The following is a 17,732-nucleotide window of genomic DNA, read 5'->3' as shown; positions in this document are numbered from 1 at the left end:
TTGAGAATCTTTTTCCAGGATTCTTGTAAGTTGGTGATATGAGAGTCGGCTGCAGGAACACCTGAAGGAGAATGAGAGAGGGAGACTACTGAGATGAAAGCCAAAGTTGATAAAGAAGGGAGACTCCTGAGTAGACTCGTTCCTCAGAGAACTTATGGCAAATTCGGCCCATGGTAAAAGATCCACCCAGTTATCTTGTGAGTCTGAAATGAAGCATCTTAGATACTGTTCAAGAGTTTGGTTCATCCTTTCAGTTTGATCGTTGGTTTCTGGATGGTATCCAGAGAAAAATAAAAGAGAGATACCCAATCTTTGGGAGAAGGCCCGCCAGAATTTTGAGATGAACTGAGACCCACGGTCCGAGACAATAGAAATGGGGACTCCATGTAACCTGAAGATCTCTTTGGAGAAGATGTCCGCCAAGGTAGCCGAGTTGGGAAGACCCTTGAGGGGAATAAAGTGTGCAAGCTTAGAAGACCTGTCAACCACGACCAAAATAGTGTTCACCCCCTTGAAAATATGCAGTTCAACAATAAAGTCCATCGAAATGTGTTTCCAGGGTTGTTCAGGAATGGGGAGTGGTAGAAGAAGTCCAGAAGGTTTATGATGGAGAGTTTTACTCTGGGCACATACAGGACAGGCGGAGGTAAATTCGAGAATGTTTTGATTCATTTTAGGCCACCAAAAAGTCAGTTTAATGAGATATGCCGTCCTTTTGAAGCCTGGATGAGCAACTGCTCTAGAGGAATGACCCCAAAGTAACACTTTATGGCGAAAGCGTGGATCTGCGAAAAGACATCCTTCTGGTACCCTGAACCTGCTGGGAATATGCGCTTGTGCCTTGTTGATCTCATCCAACACATCAAAGTTGTTAGCAGAAATTATGCACTTGGCCGGAAGAATAGGTTCCGAGATTTCCTTAGCTTCAGTCTCAGAGGCAAACTGATGAGATAGGGCGTCCGCTTTAACATTTTTGGTCCGAGGAATATATGACATGGTGTTGTTGAAGCGGAAAAAGAAGAGTCACCAGCGAGCTTGGCGGGAGCCTAGGCGACGAGCCCCCTGAATATATAACAAATGTTTGTGGCCAGTGAGAATAGCGATTGGTTCTTTGGAAACCTCCAAAAGGTGTCTCCATTCTTGGAGAGCCAACTTAATGGCCAAAAGTTCCAGATTACCGACATCATAATTCTTTCTGCAGATGAGAATTTCCGTGAAACAAAAACCACAAGGGTGGAGTTTCTCTTGGGGAGAAGTTCTCTGGGAAAGAACTGTGCCAGCTCCTACGTCTGAGGCGTCAACCTCCAAAGTAAAGGGGAGGGAGGTATCCGGATGACGAAAGATGGGGGAAGACACGAACGCCTTCTTGAGAATCTCAAAGGCTGAAATGGCCTCAGGAGACCAAGATGAGACGTCGGCGCCCTTTTTGGTCAAGGCAGTGATGGGAAGAGCAATATTGTCCCCCTCAACAGATAATTTCAGTGTTGAAAGTTCTATAAAATTTGCACTCACGTGTTTAACGTGAAATGAAAGCGTTGTGGTTATTAAAAGTTACCAACTGATGTCTCCAGATGGGTACTCCAGATCCATATAGAGGGGGGGAAATCCATATACAAAAAAGGGAAAGCAAAAATAGTATAGTACTGTTTTTAATGTTAAAAACACACAGTATTCCACTTACATATGTGCCTTTGTTTGAGAGCATTCAGACCACCCTGGGTCATATGGTCAGACAAGGATATTCACAGCAACAGCATCCGCTCCACGGCCGTCACAGCAGGTACTGGGCTGATTTAAGTAGTCCTCCACTCTGGATATCATCAACAAGGGCTTCTTAGTAATCACTGATTCACCCAACGCGTGTTTCCACTGCAAAGTCTTCATCAGGAGTTATCTAACTTCCATCTATGTTTCCCTCCCTTAAATAACCCCCCACATTAATTTTCAACATCTCAAAACTTTATAGAGCCTTGACACGGACATGCCTTGCAACTAATAAGTACAAGCTGATATAAGAAAAACAACACCATACAATAGTAATTTTCATGTAAAATATTGTGTTTATTTGTTTATATGGCATCATGTTTGTAACATTGATAGACATTTATTCATGTATTATGTAAGGTTAGAGCAATGTTTATGCTTATTAATGATGAAAGCCACTTACTTTTTATTATTCATGCCAAATGGCATATTAATGCATAAATATATAATATAATGCTCTATGCTACATTGTGCGCAATGACATCATCAATGACGCTTCGTTATATCAACCTATGTATGGTGTTGTTTTTCTTATATCAGCTTGTACCTATTAGTTGCAAGGAATGTCCGTGTCAAGGCTCTATAAAGTTTAGAGTTGTTGATGGTCACGTGATGACGCGTCACGTGTTGCGTGAGAAACGTGACACGATGACGTCACGTGGGACCTCTACGAATCCAACCACACGATGGTGGATTTGTATGTTAAACATAGGGCAAAGATTGGCCAGCACACCTCAGGACTTTGTAAAGTTTTGAGACATTGAATATGCAAATAGATGCATGACAATGCATCACGTGATGCGTCGCGTGACGTGATGACGTCATATCTGATGCTCCGCAATTTGAAAATTAATGCGGGGGGTTATTTAAGGGAGGGAAACATAGAGGAAAGTTAGATTATCTCCTGATGAAGACTTTGCAGTGGAAACGCGCGTTGGGTGAATCAGTGATTACTAAGAAGCCCTTGTTGATGACATCCAGAGTGGAGGACAACTTTAATCAGCCCAGTACCTGCTGTGATGGCCGTGGAGCGGATGCTGTTGCTGTGAATATCCTTGTCTGACCATATGACCCAGGGCGGTCTGAATGCTCTCAAACAAAGGCACTTATGTAAGTGGAATACTTTGTGTTTTTAACATTAAAAACAGTACTATACTATTTTTGCTTTCCCTTTTTTCTATATGGATTTCCCCCCCTCTATATGGATCTGGAGTACCCATCTGGAGACACTGAAATTATCTGTTGAGGGTGACAATATTGCACTATTTTGTGTTTTCCCTTTCTTTCCATGTCCTGATGTGATTAGCGCACCTGTTTCTCCTTCGTTTGCTGATTGAATCTGGTTTGAATTCTGCGTCGGGAGCTGCACTCATTAAGGATAGTATATAATTTGTGTTATTTTGATTTATTAGTAATATTATTTGCGCTTGTTTTTCTATTCACTATTATGGGAAGAACAATAGAAGAAATTTTTTTGATAAACTTCCTGTAATAATTGGCAAAGCCAAGAAAACGTTGCACAGCCTTGAGCGTAATTAAGGAGTGGCCAGTCGAGAAACGCCTTTAGCTTCTCTGGGTCCATGGAAAAACCTTGGCTGGAGATGATATAGCCTAGGAAGGCCGTGGAAGCCTGGTGAAACAGACATTTCTCCATCTTGGCGTAAAGGCGATTAGAACGAAGCCTGGAGAGCACAATTTTGGTATGTTGTATGTGTTCCTCCAGATTTTTAGAAAAAATAAGAATGTCGTCTAGAAAGTTCCCAATACATCACGGAAGATGTCGTTCATAATTTCCTGAAACACGGCCGGGGCGTTACACAGCCCAAAAGGCATAACAAGATATTCATAATGTCCAGAACGTGTGTTAAATGCTCTTTTCCACTCGTCTCCTTCCCTTATACGAATGAGATTATAGGCACCCCTTAAGTCAAGTTTTGAGAAGATAGAGGCCCCTTGGAGACAGTCGAACAGTTCAGAAATGAGCGGAAGAGGATACCGGTTATTCACCGTGATCTTATTGAGTCCGCGGAAGTCGATGCATGGCCTCAGTGATCCATCCTTCTTCTTCCCAAAGAAGAAGCCAGCCCCGGCAGGAGAGGTAGAGTTGCGGATGAATCCCTTTTCCAGATTTTCCTGAATATAAGTAGTCATGGCCTCGGTTTCCGGGATGGAGAGTTGATAAGACTTAGACTTAGGCAGGACAGTCCCAGGGATGAGGTCGACAGGGCAATCGTACGGACGGTGAGGAGGGAGAACCTCTGCTTGTACCTTGTTGTTGACGTCCAAGTACTCATGGTACACAGCAGACAGGGACAATCGATCGGCAGGTACGGAGTCCAGACCAGCAAGCACAACTATGGGAGGATCCACTGACATGGCATCTGCAGACGAGGGCCACTGGATAGGCAGAGTACCGGACTAATCAATGCGCGGATTGTGGAGTTGAAGCCAAGGCAATCCTAAAATAATTTGTACGGAAGGGGATTGGAAAACATCGAAGACAATTACCTCCTTGTGACCATCAGCCAGGGTCAAGGTAAGAGGAATAGACTCCCAAATGATGAAGGCCGGCTGGAGCGGTCGTCCGTCGATGGCCTCAAGGCCAATAGGGCTCTTCCTTCTGACCATGGGAATTTTATTCTCCAATGGAACTGCTGGTCAAGGAAATTACTTCCCGATCCTGAATCGATGAACGCTTCAACCTTTACGACAAGGTTGGGACCCTCCAACGTGGCTGGAAGCATAAACTTCTTTGGGAGAGCTTTGAAAGGAGAGGGGTTAGGAGAGACAGTACCCAGTAGAAGCCCCTCTACCTTTACTGGGTGTGCCCATTTCCCGGCTTCAGGGGGCAATTCTGGAGACGATGTTCCGAGGAAGCACAGTAAAAACACAGCCTGTTCAGGCGACGCCGCGCTCTCTCGGTTGCCTGGAACTGTTGACTGCCGACCTGCATAGGTTCCGGTGCCTCCAGGGCCAGGAGAGGAGTAGCGGGCGACCTGTGAGAAACAACAGAGGGAGAAGATCGGAAACAGTGTCTTTCGTGCCGTTGCTCAAGGTGATTATGTCCTCCAGGGACGTAGGCCGAGCATGAGTAGCCAGATCGTTTTTAACGTGTCAGAGAGTCCGTGCCAGTATGCAGCAGTGAGGGCCTCATTATTCCATTGTACTTCGGCGGCCAGCGTACGGAACGCGATGGCGTATTTGGCAGCTGATCTTCGGCCCTGAGAAATATGAAACAGGGAGAAGGTGGCTGTCTCACGCCGTGCGGGGGTATCAAACACAAGTTGAAATTCAAGTCTGAACAACGGATAATCTTGCGTTATTTCGCTTTTACGCTCCCATAGGGGGGAGGCCCAAGCAAGAGCGTCTCCGGTGAGCAGAGCATATATATAAGCAATCTTAGCACGGCCAGTAGGAAACAGGGAGGGAGACATTGCAAACTGCACCTCACATTGGTTTAAGAAACTGCGGCAGACGAGGGGGTCCCCATCATAGCGATTCGGAGAGGGAATCTGTGGACCAGGGCTGGCGTAGGTAGTAGACATTGATGGCACAGAAGCCGTGGAACCCACCTGATGGAAAAATGTGGCCAATTGCTGGGAGACCGTGGACAGCTGATCCCTAACAAAATGTAAGGCATCTATGGTAATACTTGTACCCACCTCAGGGGGGTCTGCGTTTGTTGGGCTCTGCATAATGTCATGCCTGTATGCCCGCAGACCTGGCTAGACCCCAGTACTGAGGTGGGAAAGGTATGATACCACACACCCACAGCAGTGGGAGCAAGCCTGGAGTGTGGTATAGCGTTGCTGGGCCTGTAGGAAGAGTGTTAGTATATACTCGCAACGCTTGGGGATGTCCGTAAGAATAGTCGTGTCCGTGTGCCAATATTCAGTAGTCCAGAGGGTAGAATCGTCAGAGTATAAGCCAGGTCCTAGGAAGCCAGAGGTAAGCGAAGTGGTATGCGTAGCTGGGTTCAAAGGGATACGAGAGAGCAGAGTAGTCCAGGACAAGCAGGGGTCAAAACCAGGGAAATCCAAGAAAACACAGGAGCAGGAAACAACAAGAACACAGAGGGAGCACAGCATAGGCCAGGTACACACAGGGAAACAGGAACTATGCAGAGTGGGGAAGAAGTGGACAGACAGGGGTTATAAAGGAGGGCATACCTATAGGGATAGGACAGGGAGAGAAGAGGAGGCAGAAGGGGCAGTCAGGGGAATGGCCTGTAGAGCTTGGGAGGCGGAGACATGGGGAAAACGATAAGAGAAGCATGTGCGCACGCCCTCTGTAAGCTGGGGATGCGCGCGCACAGGCTGCAACACAGAGATGGCCCGCACGGACCGAGGGGAGGACGCAGGAAAGGCACAGGGCCCAGAGGAGGGGAACGCGCGCGTGACCTGCGACCGCGAGACGGCACGCAGAGGCAGAGAGGAGGGAGCAGGTGGGTCAGGGAGACCAGCGGAGGAGCGTGTGCGCGCGTCCTCCGTGGGCTGAGGGAGCGCATGCACCGGACGCGTCACCAGGAGTGCGGAATGCCATGCCGCGGGCACCACGCAGGGAGGAGGCAATGGGATGGACGCCACAACTGGGGCAGGTAATGCAGGCACCGCGGGAGAGAGGGAGCAGGGAGGATTGTAGCAGAGACTCAGGGACCACGTGGGCATGCAAGACCTGCGGGGGACGCGCTGCGGCAAAGGGAGAGAGGTAGAAGGCAATGGAGAGGAGTGGGAAGGAGTAGAAGGAACAACAGGAGATGGGAGAGAGGTACAAGGAGGGGAAGGAATCTCCGGAGTCGTCACACAGAGACAGACCCCGGGTCATAGCCCACTGCTTAGTAGACTTATGTACCAGGTGGATGCAACCAGAAAAGCATACCAAGGCAGAGATCCTGGAACAATTTGTGCTTGAGCAGTTCATACAAATACTGCCCCCCTCCTCCCATTCCTGGGTAAAAAGACATGCTGCAACTTCCCTGAATTCAGCAGTCCGCTTGCTGGAAAACTTTCTTGGCGACGACAGCCAACAGGATAGCTGGGATCGGTCCGTGCAAACACCAGCTGCTTCCTGTGATGCCAGAGGCAGGAGAGCATACAATTGAGGGATCTACAACCCGCCAGCTTGGGAGGTCCAGTCAACCAGATTGGAAGACCCTTTCCCATCTCGGAGGGGTCCTGGTACAAACTCCCGCAGAGACGCCAATCCCGGATCCGAGGCCATTGGATCACTCAAGGGAGGATGCCACCCACAGTATTCCCTGAGAACCTGGACTCCCGTCACCCATCCGGTGGAGAGGATTCCACCACCAAACAGAAGGGAGGATCCCGTCCCACAGCGGAGAGGTCCAAACGGCGAACCCCGTAGAGAGATTCCGCTGACGACCGAGTTTGACGACTGCCACGGCTTCTCTCCGAGGGGACAACGATCTGTGGTTGGTCCCTGCATCTCTGGAGGGGAAAACAGTGAAAGCCCTGGTGGATTCGTGATCTGGTAAAATCCTGATCCTGGAGGGTCTAATTCCAAACAACCGACTTTCTTATGAAGCTCCATGGAATATCGAATGTATCCATGGGGATACAAAGAAATACCAGATGGCGAACATCCTCCTCCGCATCAATGATCCAGAGGCTAGACTGCTAGTAGGAGTTGCTCCGTGGCTACCTGCTCCTGTTCTAATTGGCTGAGACTGGCCCCACTTCGTAACATTGTTAGCCCCTACTCCTACAGAGCCTACTTCCCTGGTTCCGGAGAAGCCCGGGGACTTGTTCCCTTTTTCCCCAGAGATTTTTCCCCATAGACACGCGTCCCAAAGATACGTAAACAGAGACGTGCGGAAAAAGAGGACTGGTTAAGAAAGGCTGGGACACTTGGTAACGTTAGTCAGCCCAAAAGACTGCAAGTCATGGCAGGAGATGACCAGGGTGAGGAACAGATAGATACGGTTATTTTGCCAAACCTGGATCTTCCTGACTTCCGTCAGAGGCAGAGGGAAGACCCAGCTCTGGCTAGACAATATGAGAAGGTAGTACGGGTAAACGACAATATAATGGAAGAACAAGGTGTAAGAGTGTTTCCACATTTCGAACTATTGAATGACATCCTATATCGTGTGAATAAGTTACACAAACAGGGGAGGTCATTCGACAAATATTAGTCCCTAAAGGTTTGATTAAAACAGTGTTTACCCTTGCCCATACTCTCCCATGGAGTGGTCATTTGGGCAGAGATAAGACAACGTACCGCATCTCGTCCCGGTTTTACTGGCCAGGCATACATGGTGACATCATGAAACTATGTGAGACATGTCCAGAATGCCAGTTAACTAGCCAAAAGGGACAGAAGCCGGCTTCTTTGGTTCCTCTGCCCTTCGTATCCGTCCCATTCGAGAGGATTGGTGTAGATCTTGTAGGACCTTAAGAACCCTCTGCGAAGGGACATAAGTTCATACTAGTTGTCGTAGATTATGCCACCAGATATCCTGAGGCCTTCCCTCTGAGATCAACCACTGCTAAACAGGTTACTCACAGGCTGTTAGAGCTATTCTCTCGGCTAGGACTTCCCCAAGTAATGTAAACTGACCAGGGAACAAATTTCATGGCAAAGTTAATTCAGGATGTCCTTGTTACGCCGGTGCTGCCCGCAGACCAGACCCGTTCCTTTCACTGAGGTGAGGAACGTATAGAAGCACGCACCCGCAGCAAAGGGAGCGTGTCCGGAGTGTGGTGATTTGGCGTTGCCAGGCCAGTTGTTATTTAGCTAGCAATACTTGCCGGTACCGGTGTAGAAATGCCGTTGTCGTTGCCGTTAGCCAAAGTCTGGGATTGGAGAATTCCGGAAGGTCGTTTGTCCAAGCAGGGGTCGAGAGCCAGAGAGAGAGACGTCCGCCAAGCCAAGTCGTAACCTGAGAGAATAAGAGAGAAAACGCCAGAGTAGTAATCCAAGTGAAAACTATGTCGAGCAATGAATGATAGGAAGGACTGGCATTATAAAGTGTGGCTGACCAATCAGAAGTGAAGGCAGACCTGGAGGACTGCGTGGAGCCATCCTGGATAGGTTCCCTTGATTGGCAGGCAGGTGAGGACTCTTGTCTTGACAGGAGATCTTATTCCTGTGTTGGAGGCGGATCTTCACTGCCAGAGCAGTGAATAAATTAACTTCGCCCGGCGCGCGCTGTTCAGGCGCGCGCCCGGGCAACATGGCGGCCGCGTGAGGTACTGCTGGGAGACGGGGATGCCGAGGACGACGGGGAACCCCCAGAACCGCCGGAGGTGAGTGGCGCTGGCGAGAGACGCGCGCCGCAGCAGCAGGGGTGAATATAGGAGCAGAGGAACCAGGGCACGGATGCCGCGATCCCTGATTCCTCACAGTACCCCCCCCCCTCAGGATCGGCCTCAGGACGATCCTTCCATGGTTTTGATGGAAACTTCTCTCGGAAGCGTTTGAGGAGTCCTGGAGCATGAATATCTTTCAGGGGTACCCATGACCTCTCTTCGGGTCCAAAACCTCTCCAGTGTACCAAAAAGTGGACTTTACCTCTTGAAAGACGGGAATCCAGTAAAGCTTGAATCTCGTATTCTTCGTTACCCTGTACCATCACCGGATCTAGTTTAGAAGTGTGGTCCGGAAAGAGGCTACTGGAGATGAATGGTTTGAGAAGCGAGGTGTGAAAGACATTCGGAATTCTCATGCTTTGAGGAAGTTGGAGTCGGAAGGAAACCGGATTTACCTGCTCCAAGATGGAAAAGGGACCCAGAAACTTAGGAGCCAATTTGATGGAAGGAGTTTTGAGATGGATGCTCTTGGATGATAGCCAAACCTTGTCTCCGATCTTGTAATTAGGTGCCGGACGACGGTGACGATCAGCCTGGTTCTTGGAAGACAATGATGCTTTTTGTAGTGCGGATTGGATTCTGAACCAAGAGTCCTGTAAGAGGGCAATGTGCTCGTCTATGGCTGGTATTCCAGAGGAATTTTTAGAAATAGGTAGACGAGCCGGATGGAATCCATAGTTGATGAAGAAGGGGGTCTCGTGGGTAGACTCATTCCTGGAAGAATTAAAGGCGAACTCAGCCCAGATAAGTAATTCTGCCCAGTCATCCTGAGAATTCGAGACGAAGCACCTTAAGTATTTCTCGAGGGATTGATTAACTCTCTCGGTCTGTCCGTTAGATTGAGGGTGATAACCAGAAGAGAAGGAAGATGAGATACCCAGTCTCTTGGTGAAATTTCTCCAGAACTTGGAGACGAACTGTGAACCCCGATCAGACACGATGGATATGGGAATCCCATGGATCCGAAAAATCTCTTTGGAGAAAATATCAGCTAGGGCGGGTGAGGAGGGTAAACCTTTGAGAGGAATAAAGTGTGCCATCTTGGAAAACCGATCCACTACCACAAGAATGGTATTCATGCCATTCGACTTTGGCAACTCCACAATAAAATCCATCGATATGTGGGACCAGGGACGTTCCGGAATAGGTAAAGGTAAGAGGAGACCCTGCGGTTTCTGACGAGGAGTCTTGTTCCGTGCACATACCGGACAAGACCGAGTAAATTCAAAAATGGTCTTTACCATATTGGGCCACCAGAAAGTGCGACGGATGAGGTCCAACGTCTTCTTGAATCCAGGATGTCCCGCCGAACGGGCGGCATGTCCCCAATCCAGTATTTCAGGAATGAATTTGGGTTCCACGTACAAGGAGTCTTTAGGAACAACCAGACCGATCGGGAGATTCTCTTGAGATTTGATGGTCCTCTCCAGATTCTTGAATGCTACAGCTGCTAAGATTCTTTGTTTAGGAAGGATGGACTCGGTGATCTTTTCTGATCTCTCTTCCGAAGAGTATTGCCGGGAGAGAGCATCCGCTTTGACGTTCTTAGTGCCAGGAATATATGAGAGCACAAAATTAAATCTATAAAAAAAAAGCGACCAGCAAGCTTGGCGGGGACATAAACGACGGGCATTCTCAATATACAATAAGTTTTTATGGTCCGTGAGAATAGTGAATGGCTCTTTAGACCCCTCCAGAAGATGTCTCCATTCTTGAAGAGCCAACTTGACGGCCAGAAGTTCCCTATTGCCCACGTCATAATTTCTCTCTGCAGAGGAGAATTTTTTGGAGAAAAACCCGCAAGGTTGAAGTTTATCCTGGGAAGAAAATTTCTGCGACAGAACCGCCCCAGCCCCACAGTCCGAAGCGTCAACCTCTAAGGTGAAGGGGAAATTCGTGTTAGGGTGTCGAAGGATGGGAGCAGAGACAAAAGTTTGTTTCAGTGTCTCGAATGCCGTGACAGCCTCTGGAGACCAAGATGAAGGGTCTGCACCTTTTTTGGTCAGTGCCGTGATAGGAGCGACAATGGTAGAAAAGTTGCGGATAAACTTCCGGTAATAGTTAGAAAAACCTAAAAACCGTTGAATAGATTTGAGGGAATTGGGTTGTGGCCAATCCACGACGGCCTTTAGCTTCTCTGGATCCATGGCCAAGCCTTTGTTGGAGATGATGTATCCGAGAAAGGAAGTGGTAGACTGATGAAAAATGCATTTCTCCATTTTAGCAAACAACCGGTTCTCTCGGAGGCGTGAAAGCACAAACTTCGTATGGATGATATGATCCTGTAAGTTTTGAGAAAAAATAAGGATGTCATCCAGGTATACAATGACAAATCGATTAAGTACGTCCAGAAAGATGTCATTGATGAAGTCCTGAAAAACAGCCAGTGCGTTGCATAACCCGAAGGGCATCACTAGATATTCGTAGTGTCCGCTACGGGTGTTGAAGGCAGTCTTCCATTCATCGCCCTCCCGGATGCGGATGAGGTTGTATGCCCCACGAAGATCCAGTTTAGTAAAGAGATTGGCCCCCTGAAGTCTATCAAAGAGTTCGGAAATGAGTGGGAGTGGATAACGATTCTTCACCGTGATATGGTTCAGACCCCGGTAATCAATACATGGTCTGAGGGTACCATCTTTCTTTTTGACAAAGAAGAATCCAGCCCCCGCAGGAGAATTGGAATGACGTATGAAGCCCCGCTTAAGATTCTCACGAATATATTCGTCCATAGCTTCGGTCTCGGGCAACGAGAGAGGATAAGATTTGGCTTTAGGCAAGGTATAACCAGGTACCAGATCAATCGGACAATCGTAGGAACGATGAGGAGGTAGAAGTTCAGACTGTGTCTTGCTGAAAACGTCCAAGAATTCGGCGTATGGAGAAGGTAACTCCCTCAGAGAACTGGATGTGTTGGCTAATAGAAAGGATGGTTGCTTGATAGAGAAAGAAGGTTCCTCTGATCTTGACCTCCAGTTAATAGGGTTAGGAGAAACCCAATCGATGAGTGGATTATGCTTCTGTAACCAGGGCAAGCCAAGCGTGATAGGTGTTCCCGGGGCATGAATAACATCAAAACCCAGAGTCTCTTTGTGAGAATGAGTAGAAAGGGTGATAGGTCCAGTTTCTAAGGAGATATAAGCCGGGGTGAGAGGTCGATTATCAATCCCGACCAAGGCAACGGGAGAGTCCTTCCTGGAAAGTGGAATCTGATTTTGTTCAGAAAAGGTTTGATCTATGAAGTTCCCTCCTGCGCCGGAATTGATAAATGCAGCTGTGGAGGTGCGGAAAGTCGGTCCTGAAAGGGAGACGGGAATAGTCAATCTTTTGGGAAGTTCCCTTCTGGGAGGGGGACAAGGAGATTCAGTACCCAGAGAGCGCCCCTTCGTACTCACTGGGCTTAGTCGTTTCCCGGAGATGGTGGATGGTTACGGGTGCGCTGCTCAGAAGCTCCGCAATGATGGCACGACTCCCCAGTAGAGCGAAGTTGTCGTGACGGTGCCCGAGGTTGCTGAACTCCAAGTTGCATCGGCTCTGGGGGCTCCAGCACCGGTAACGGGGAGAAGACGGGTCTCTGGTTAGTAGAGAACCTGGAAAAGGAAGCACGGAAAGGCGTAGACCGGGGAAGCTGACGCTGAGCGCGGCGTACCTGAAGGCGCTGATCCATACGAGTAGCCAGGGAGATGAGATCCTCCAGTGACTCTGGCCTGGTGTGAGAAGCAAGTTCATCCTTCAGAGACTCCGATAGACCTTTCCAGAAGACGGCGACTAAGGCCTCCTGACCCCAATGAGTCTCAGCTGCTATAGTTCTGAATTCCAAGGCGTATTGGCCCACAGGCCGACGTCCCTGTGTAAGCTCTAGCAGGGTATCAGAAGCAGTCTCTTGACGTGCGGGGGTATCAAAAACCTGTCGAAAGTCCCGTCTGAAGGCCGCGTAATCGCGGGTAATATCAGGGCATAGTTCCCAGATCGGAGAGGCACATGCCAGTGCATTACCTGTGAGCAGACTATATACGTAGGCTACCTTTTTCCGGCCAGTAGCATACAACTGGGGAGCCATCTCGAACTGGATCTCGCACTGGTTGAGAAAGCCACGACAGGCGTGTGGATCCCCTGCGTAGGGCCTTGGAGCCGGAATCTTCGGAACTGAAAATGAAGTGGAAGATAAGTCAGGCTGCGCCGGGGGTGCAGCCGCAGGCGGTGCCTGTAAAGGGCGGTCCAATATCTGCTGGGAGAGGAGAGCCACTTGATCCGTTAAGGCCTGTATTTGTTGGTACATGGCCGTCATCATAGAGTCCACAGTCTGGTCTGCGTCTTGTGGGCTCGACATAATGTTACGCCGGTGCTGCCCGCAGACCAGACCCGTTCCTTTCACTGAGGTGAGGAACGTATAGAAGCACGCACCCGCAGCAAAGGGAGCGTGTCCGGAGTGTGGTGATTTGGCGTTGCCAGGCCAGCTGTTATTTAGCTAGCAATACTTGCCGGTACCGGTGTAGAAATGCCGTTGTCGTTGCCGTTAGCCAAAGTCTGGGATTGGAGAATTCCGGAAGGTCGTTTGTCCAAGCAGGGGTCGAGAGCCAGAGAGAGAGACGTCCGCCAAGCCAAGTCGTAACCTGACAGAATAAGAGAGAAAACGCCAGAGTAGTAATCCAAGTGAAAACTATGTCGAGCAATGAATGATAGGAAGGACTGGCATTATAAAGTGTGGCTGACCAATCAGAAGTGAAGGCAGACCTGGAGGACTGCGTGGAGCCATCCTGGATAGGTTCCCTTGATTGGCAGGCAGGTGAGGACTCTTGTCTTGACAGGAGATCTTATTCCTGTGTTGGGGGCGGATCTTCACTGCCAGAGCAGTGAATAAATTAACTTCGCCCGGCGCACGCTGTTCAGGCGCGCGCCCGGGCAACATGGCGGCCGCGTGAGGTACTGCTGCGAGACGGGGATGCCGAGGACGACGGGGAACCCCCAGAACCGCCGGAGGTGAGTGGCGCTGGCGAGAGACACGCGCCACGGCAGCAGGGGTGAATATAGGAGCAGAGGAACCAGGGCGCGGACGCCGCGATCCCTGATTCCTCACAGTCCTGAAGTTATTGGAGGTTAAATCCATCCGAACCTCAGTCTACCATCCTCAAACTGATGGATTGAATGTCTTGTATTCACTCGCTTCATTTGCTCACCACCTATTCTCTCCAAGACCCACTACAATCTGGCTTCCTCACTACTCACTGAACTGAAACAGCCCTCACTAAAATAACTAATGACCTCCATGCTGCCAAAGAAAATGGTCATTACACTCACGTTACTTTACCTCTTTGCAGCATTTGATACTGTGGACCACCCTCTTCTCCTTCACATTCTCCACACTCTTTGTATTGATAACAAAGCTGTATCCTGAATCTCCTCTTACCTCCCCATCGTACTTGCAGCGTCTCTTTTGTTAACACCTCCTCCTCTATAGATAACTATGTGGGGGTACCTCAGGTCTTTCCTGGGACCTCTTCTCTTTTCTCTTTACACACTCTCTAGGTGATCTAATCACATCTCTTGGGTTCAAATATCACCTCTATGCTGATGACACACAATTAATTTTTAAACCCCTGCCCTTACACCTGCTCTGCAGACCAAAGTTTCTGACTGTCTCTCCGCTATATCATACTGAATTGCCCTTCGCTGACTTAAACTTTGACTTAACATGTCAAAAACGGAGTTCCTCATATTTCCTCCCAAATTTGGCCATACTACCTCCTTCCACATTACCATTGGAAGTACTATCATACACCCCGTAGCACAAGCATGCTGTCTCAGAGTTACTCTCGACTCCACTCTCACATTCTTATCTCACATTCAAAAATGGTAGCCAAAACCTGGTGTTTTTTTCTCCGCAATATTACAAATATACGCCCTTTTCTCTTTTGCTTGACTGCTAAAACTCTTACACAGGCCCTCATTCTCTCCCATCTTGACTACTGTAACCTCCTGCTGTCTGGCCTTCCTGCCTCTCACCTGTCTCCCCTACAATCTATCCTAAATGCTGCTGCCAGAATCACTCTACTCTTTCCTAAATCTCTCAGCATTTCCCCTGCTGAAATCCCTCTCCTGGCTTCCTATCAAGCCCTGTATCACACACACAATCCTCCTCCTAACTTTTAAAGCTTTACACTCTTCTGCTCCTCCTTACATCTCAGCCCTAATTTCTTGCTATACACCATCCCGACTCTTGCGTTCTGCTCAAGGATGTCTTCTTTCTACCCCCTTTGTATCTAAAGCCCTCTCCCGCCTTAAACCTTTCTCACTGGCTGCCCCACACCTCTGGAATGCCCTTCCCCTCAATATCCAACTAGCACTCTCTCTATCCACCTTTAAAGACCCACCTTAAAACACACCTACTTAGCGAAGCATATGAGTAGCTCCGTGGCTGATACTTTGCACCGTATACATAAACATTGGCCCCCTGCAGACGCATTTACCAGAACTCCCTCCTACTGTCTCTGTACGTTCTTCCTACCTACCAATTAGATTGTAACCTCTTCAAAGCAGGGACTCCTTTTCCTCAACGTTACTTTTATGTCTGAAGCACTTATTCCCATAACCTGTTATTTGTACTATTTGTTAGTAATATGACTGTCACGTGTATTACTGCTGTGAAGCGTTATGTACACTAATGGCGCTATACAAATAAAAAAAGGAACATAGGGCACAACGGATTTAGCATATCCAAACTCATTTATTGAGCCAACAATTAGTTTGGATATGCTGAATCCGTTGTGCCCTATGTTCCTTTTTTCATATATCCAGGACTGACTGCAGGATTTCGTTCTAACACTGGAGCACCGGTAACTGTATCAATTCTTTTTTCTTTTGAGGTGTGCGGCATTTCTCTCTATTATCTGGGCTATACAAATAAAGACATACAGTACATACATACATCTATGACGTTTGCACTGCTGAGCAAAGTATGAGCAAAAAACTTTTTCCAAGTCCGAGTAATAAAGGAATCTTTATTTAAAGTTAAGTGGTGTATGGACCCCTTACTGGCCCTACCTAGATGGCCAGTCTGTCACTGGTATTTAGTGCTAGCTTCCATCCCGTATACATAACACACATTGCTATACCAGGCCTATCCGCAGGAACATTGCTTTTACTGTGTTCACACTATAGTCAGACACTTCTCAACTATCTGATTCCACAGCACTGGAGGGGAAAAATTCATTTTAATTTTATAAAATAACATACAGACCTCGCAGCTCTGCACTTGCCGTGATAGTACAGAAAGAAAGTTGTACAACCAGTGAGATAAATATAACTGTATTTAATAATTCTTAAACACTTTGCTGTTATGTACAGTATTTGTATTACAGTAAGAAGCTGAACCCCCCATCATGTGGCTCCCTCTGCTGGTGCTCCTGGCTCTGATTTTCCTGTACAGGTGGCACAGGGGGAGACAGACACTGCAGAATCTCTCAGATAAATATGTGCTGATCACTGGATGTGACACTGGATTTGGGAACCTGCTGGCGAAGCAGCTGGACCGGCGTGGGCTGCGCGTGCTGGCTACTTGTCTGACAGAGAAAGGGGCAGAGGACCTGAAGAAGGAGACATCCAGCAGACTACAAACAGTAATCCTGGATGTTACAGACAGCCAGAGTGTGAGCTCTGCTGCCAAGTGGGTCACTAGCACTGTAGGAGATGCAGGTGAGTGAAGCTTTATGTCACGAGAAAATGTTATTTAGTCATAGGGATCACTCACAAAAAGGGGAATTTTTGTGTAGTGTATAGACATACTTTACAGCATCAGTAGGGAAATGCTGTGCAAATGTCCTTATAAGTGACTTGTTCATTCACAGATATAGGAGGCATTGATATAAAATACAATGAAGGGTAACACTGCTAATACAGTATGTTGTATGGTGTCACTATGCTTGTACCAAAAATCTTGCAATGTACCTCATGCAAACATGTACGGTATTTTCTTTGAATGCACCAAATAAAGAAATTCAAGAAGAAAAAAGTGACATGTTCTCAGAAGGAGCGCTCCAATTAAACTTGCATGTTCTGAATATGATTAAGGATCTCTCATTTATTTGGTGTCAAAACACAGAAAAAAAACATTGTTTTTATTATTGATGTCCTTCTACACTTCCCTCTTATTCCATATCTTGCAGGACTCTGGGGTTTAGTAAATAATGCTGGGTTTGCGATTGCCGTAGGCCCCAATGAATGGCAAAAGAAGGAAGATTTTGCCAAGGTGCTGGACGTGAATTTGCTGGGGATGATTGACGTGACGCTGAATCTGCTGCATCTCATCAGAAAAGCCCAGGGACGTATTGTCAATGTTTCTAGTATGGCAGGGAGACTGTCTATTGCTGGTGGAGGGTACTGCATATCTAAGTTTGGCGTGGAAGCATTCTCCGATAGTCTAAGGTGAGCAACATAAACAGGGAACATTACAGAGCATGGCCATGAACTATGACTGTAGTTGGGTGGCCATCAGAGTATCTAACCCTTTAGAACGTAATCACAATATTTCCATGGATTACCTAACTCTTTTTATAAAAGTTTCTATTATCCCCAGATAGGACATTACATGCTCAGTCATGAGATCATGTGCACGTCCTTCTTTAAAGAAGGATAACATAATAA

General features: G+C 47.8%; 1 protein-coding gene across 3 annotated transcripts in view; it reads left to right on the top strand.

The window, feature by feature from the left end:
* The window catches only part of LOC142489889 (retinol dehydrogenase 7-like), a 63,673-nt gene that overhangs the window by 19,343 nt on the left and 26,598 nt on the right, over nt 1-17,732 (top strand). Inside the window, exons 1-3 of one of the 3 annotated variants that reach the window (XM_075591452.1) lie at nt 15,915-15,955; nt 16,437-16,784; nt 17,255-17,513. In XM_075591452.1, coding sequence (XP_075447567.1) covers nt 16,472-16,784; nt 17,255-17,513 — 572 coding nt within the window. In that variant the 5' untranslated portion in view covers nt 15,915-15,955; nt 16,437-16,471. Of the gene's footprint in view, nt 1-15,914; nt 15,956-16,436; nt 16,785-17,254; nt 17,514-17,732 lie in introns of those variants that run through there. The other 2 variants (XM_075591450.1, XM_075591449.1) reach the window with 2 other exon arrangements.

Source organism: Ascaphus truei, chromosome 3 (assembly GCF_040206685.1).
Source record: "Ascaphus truei isolate aAscTru1 chromosome 3, aAscTru1.hap1, whole genome shotgun sequence".
Lineage (NCBI taxonomy): Eukaryota > Metazoa > Chordata > Amphibia > Anura > Ascaphidae > Ascaphus > Ascaphus truei.
This window is presented reverse-complemented; position numbering and strand designations above follow the sequence as displayed.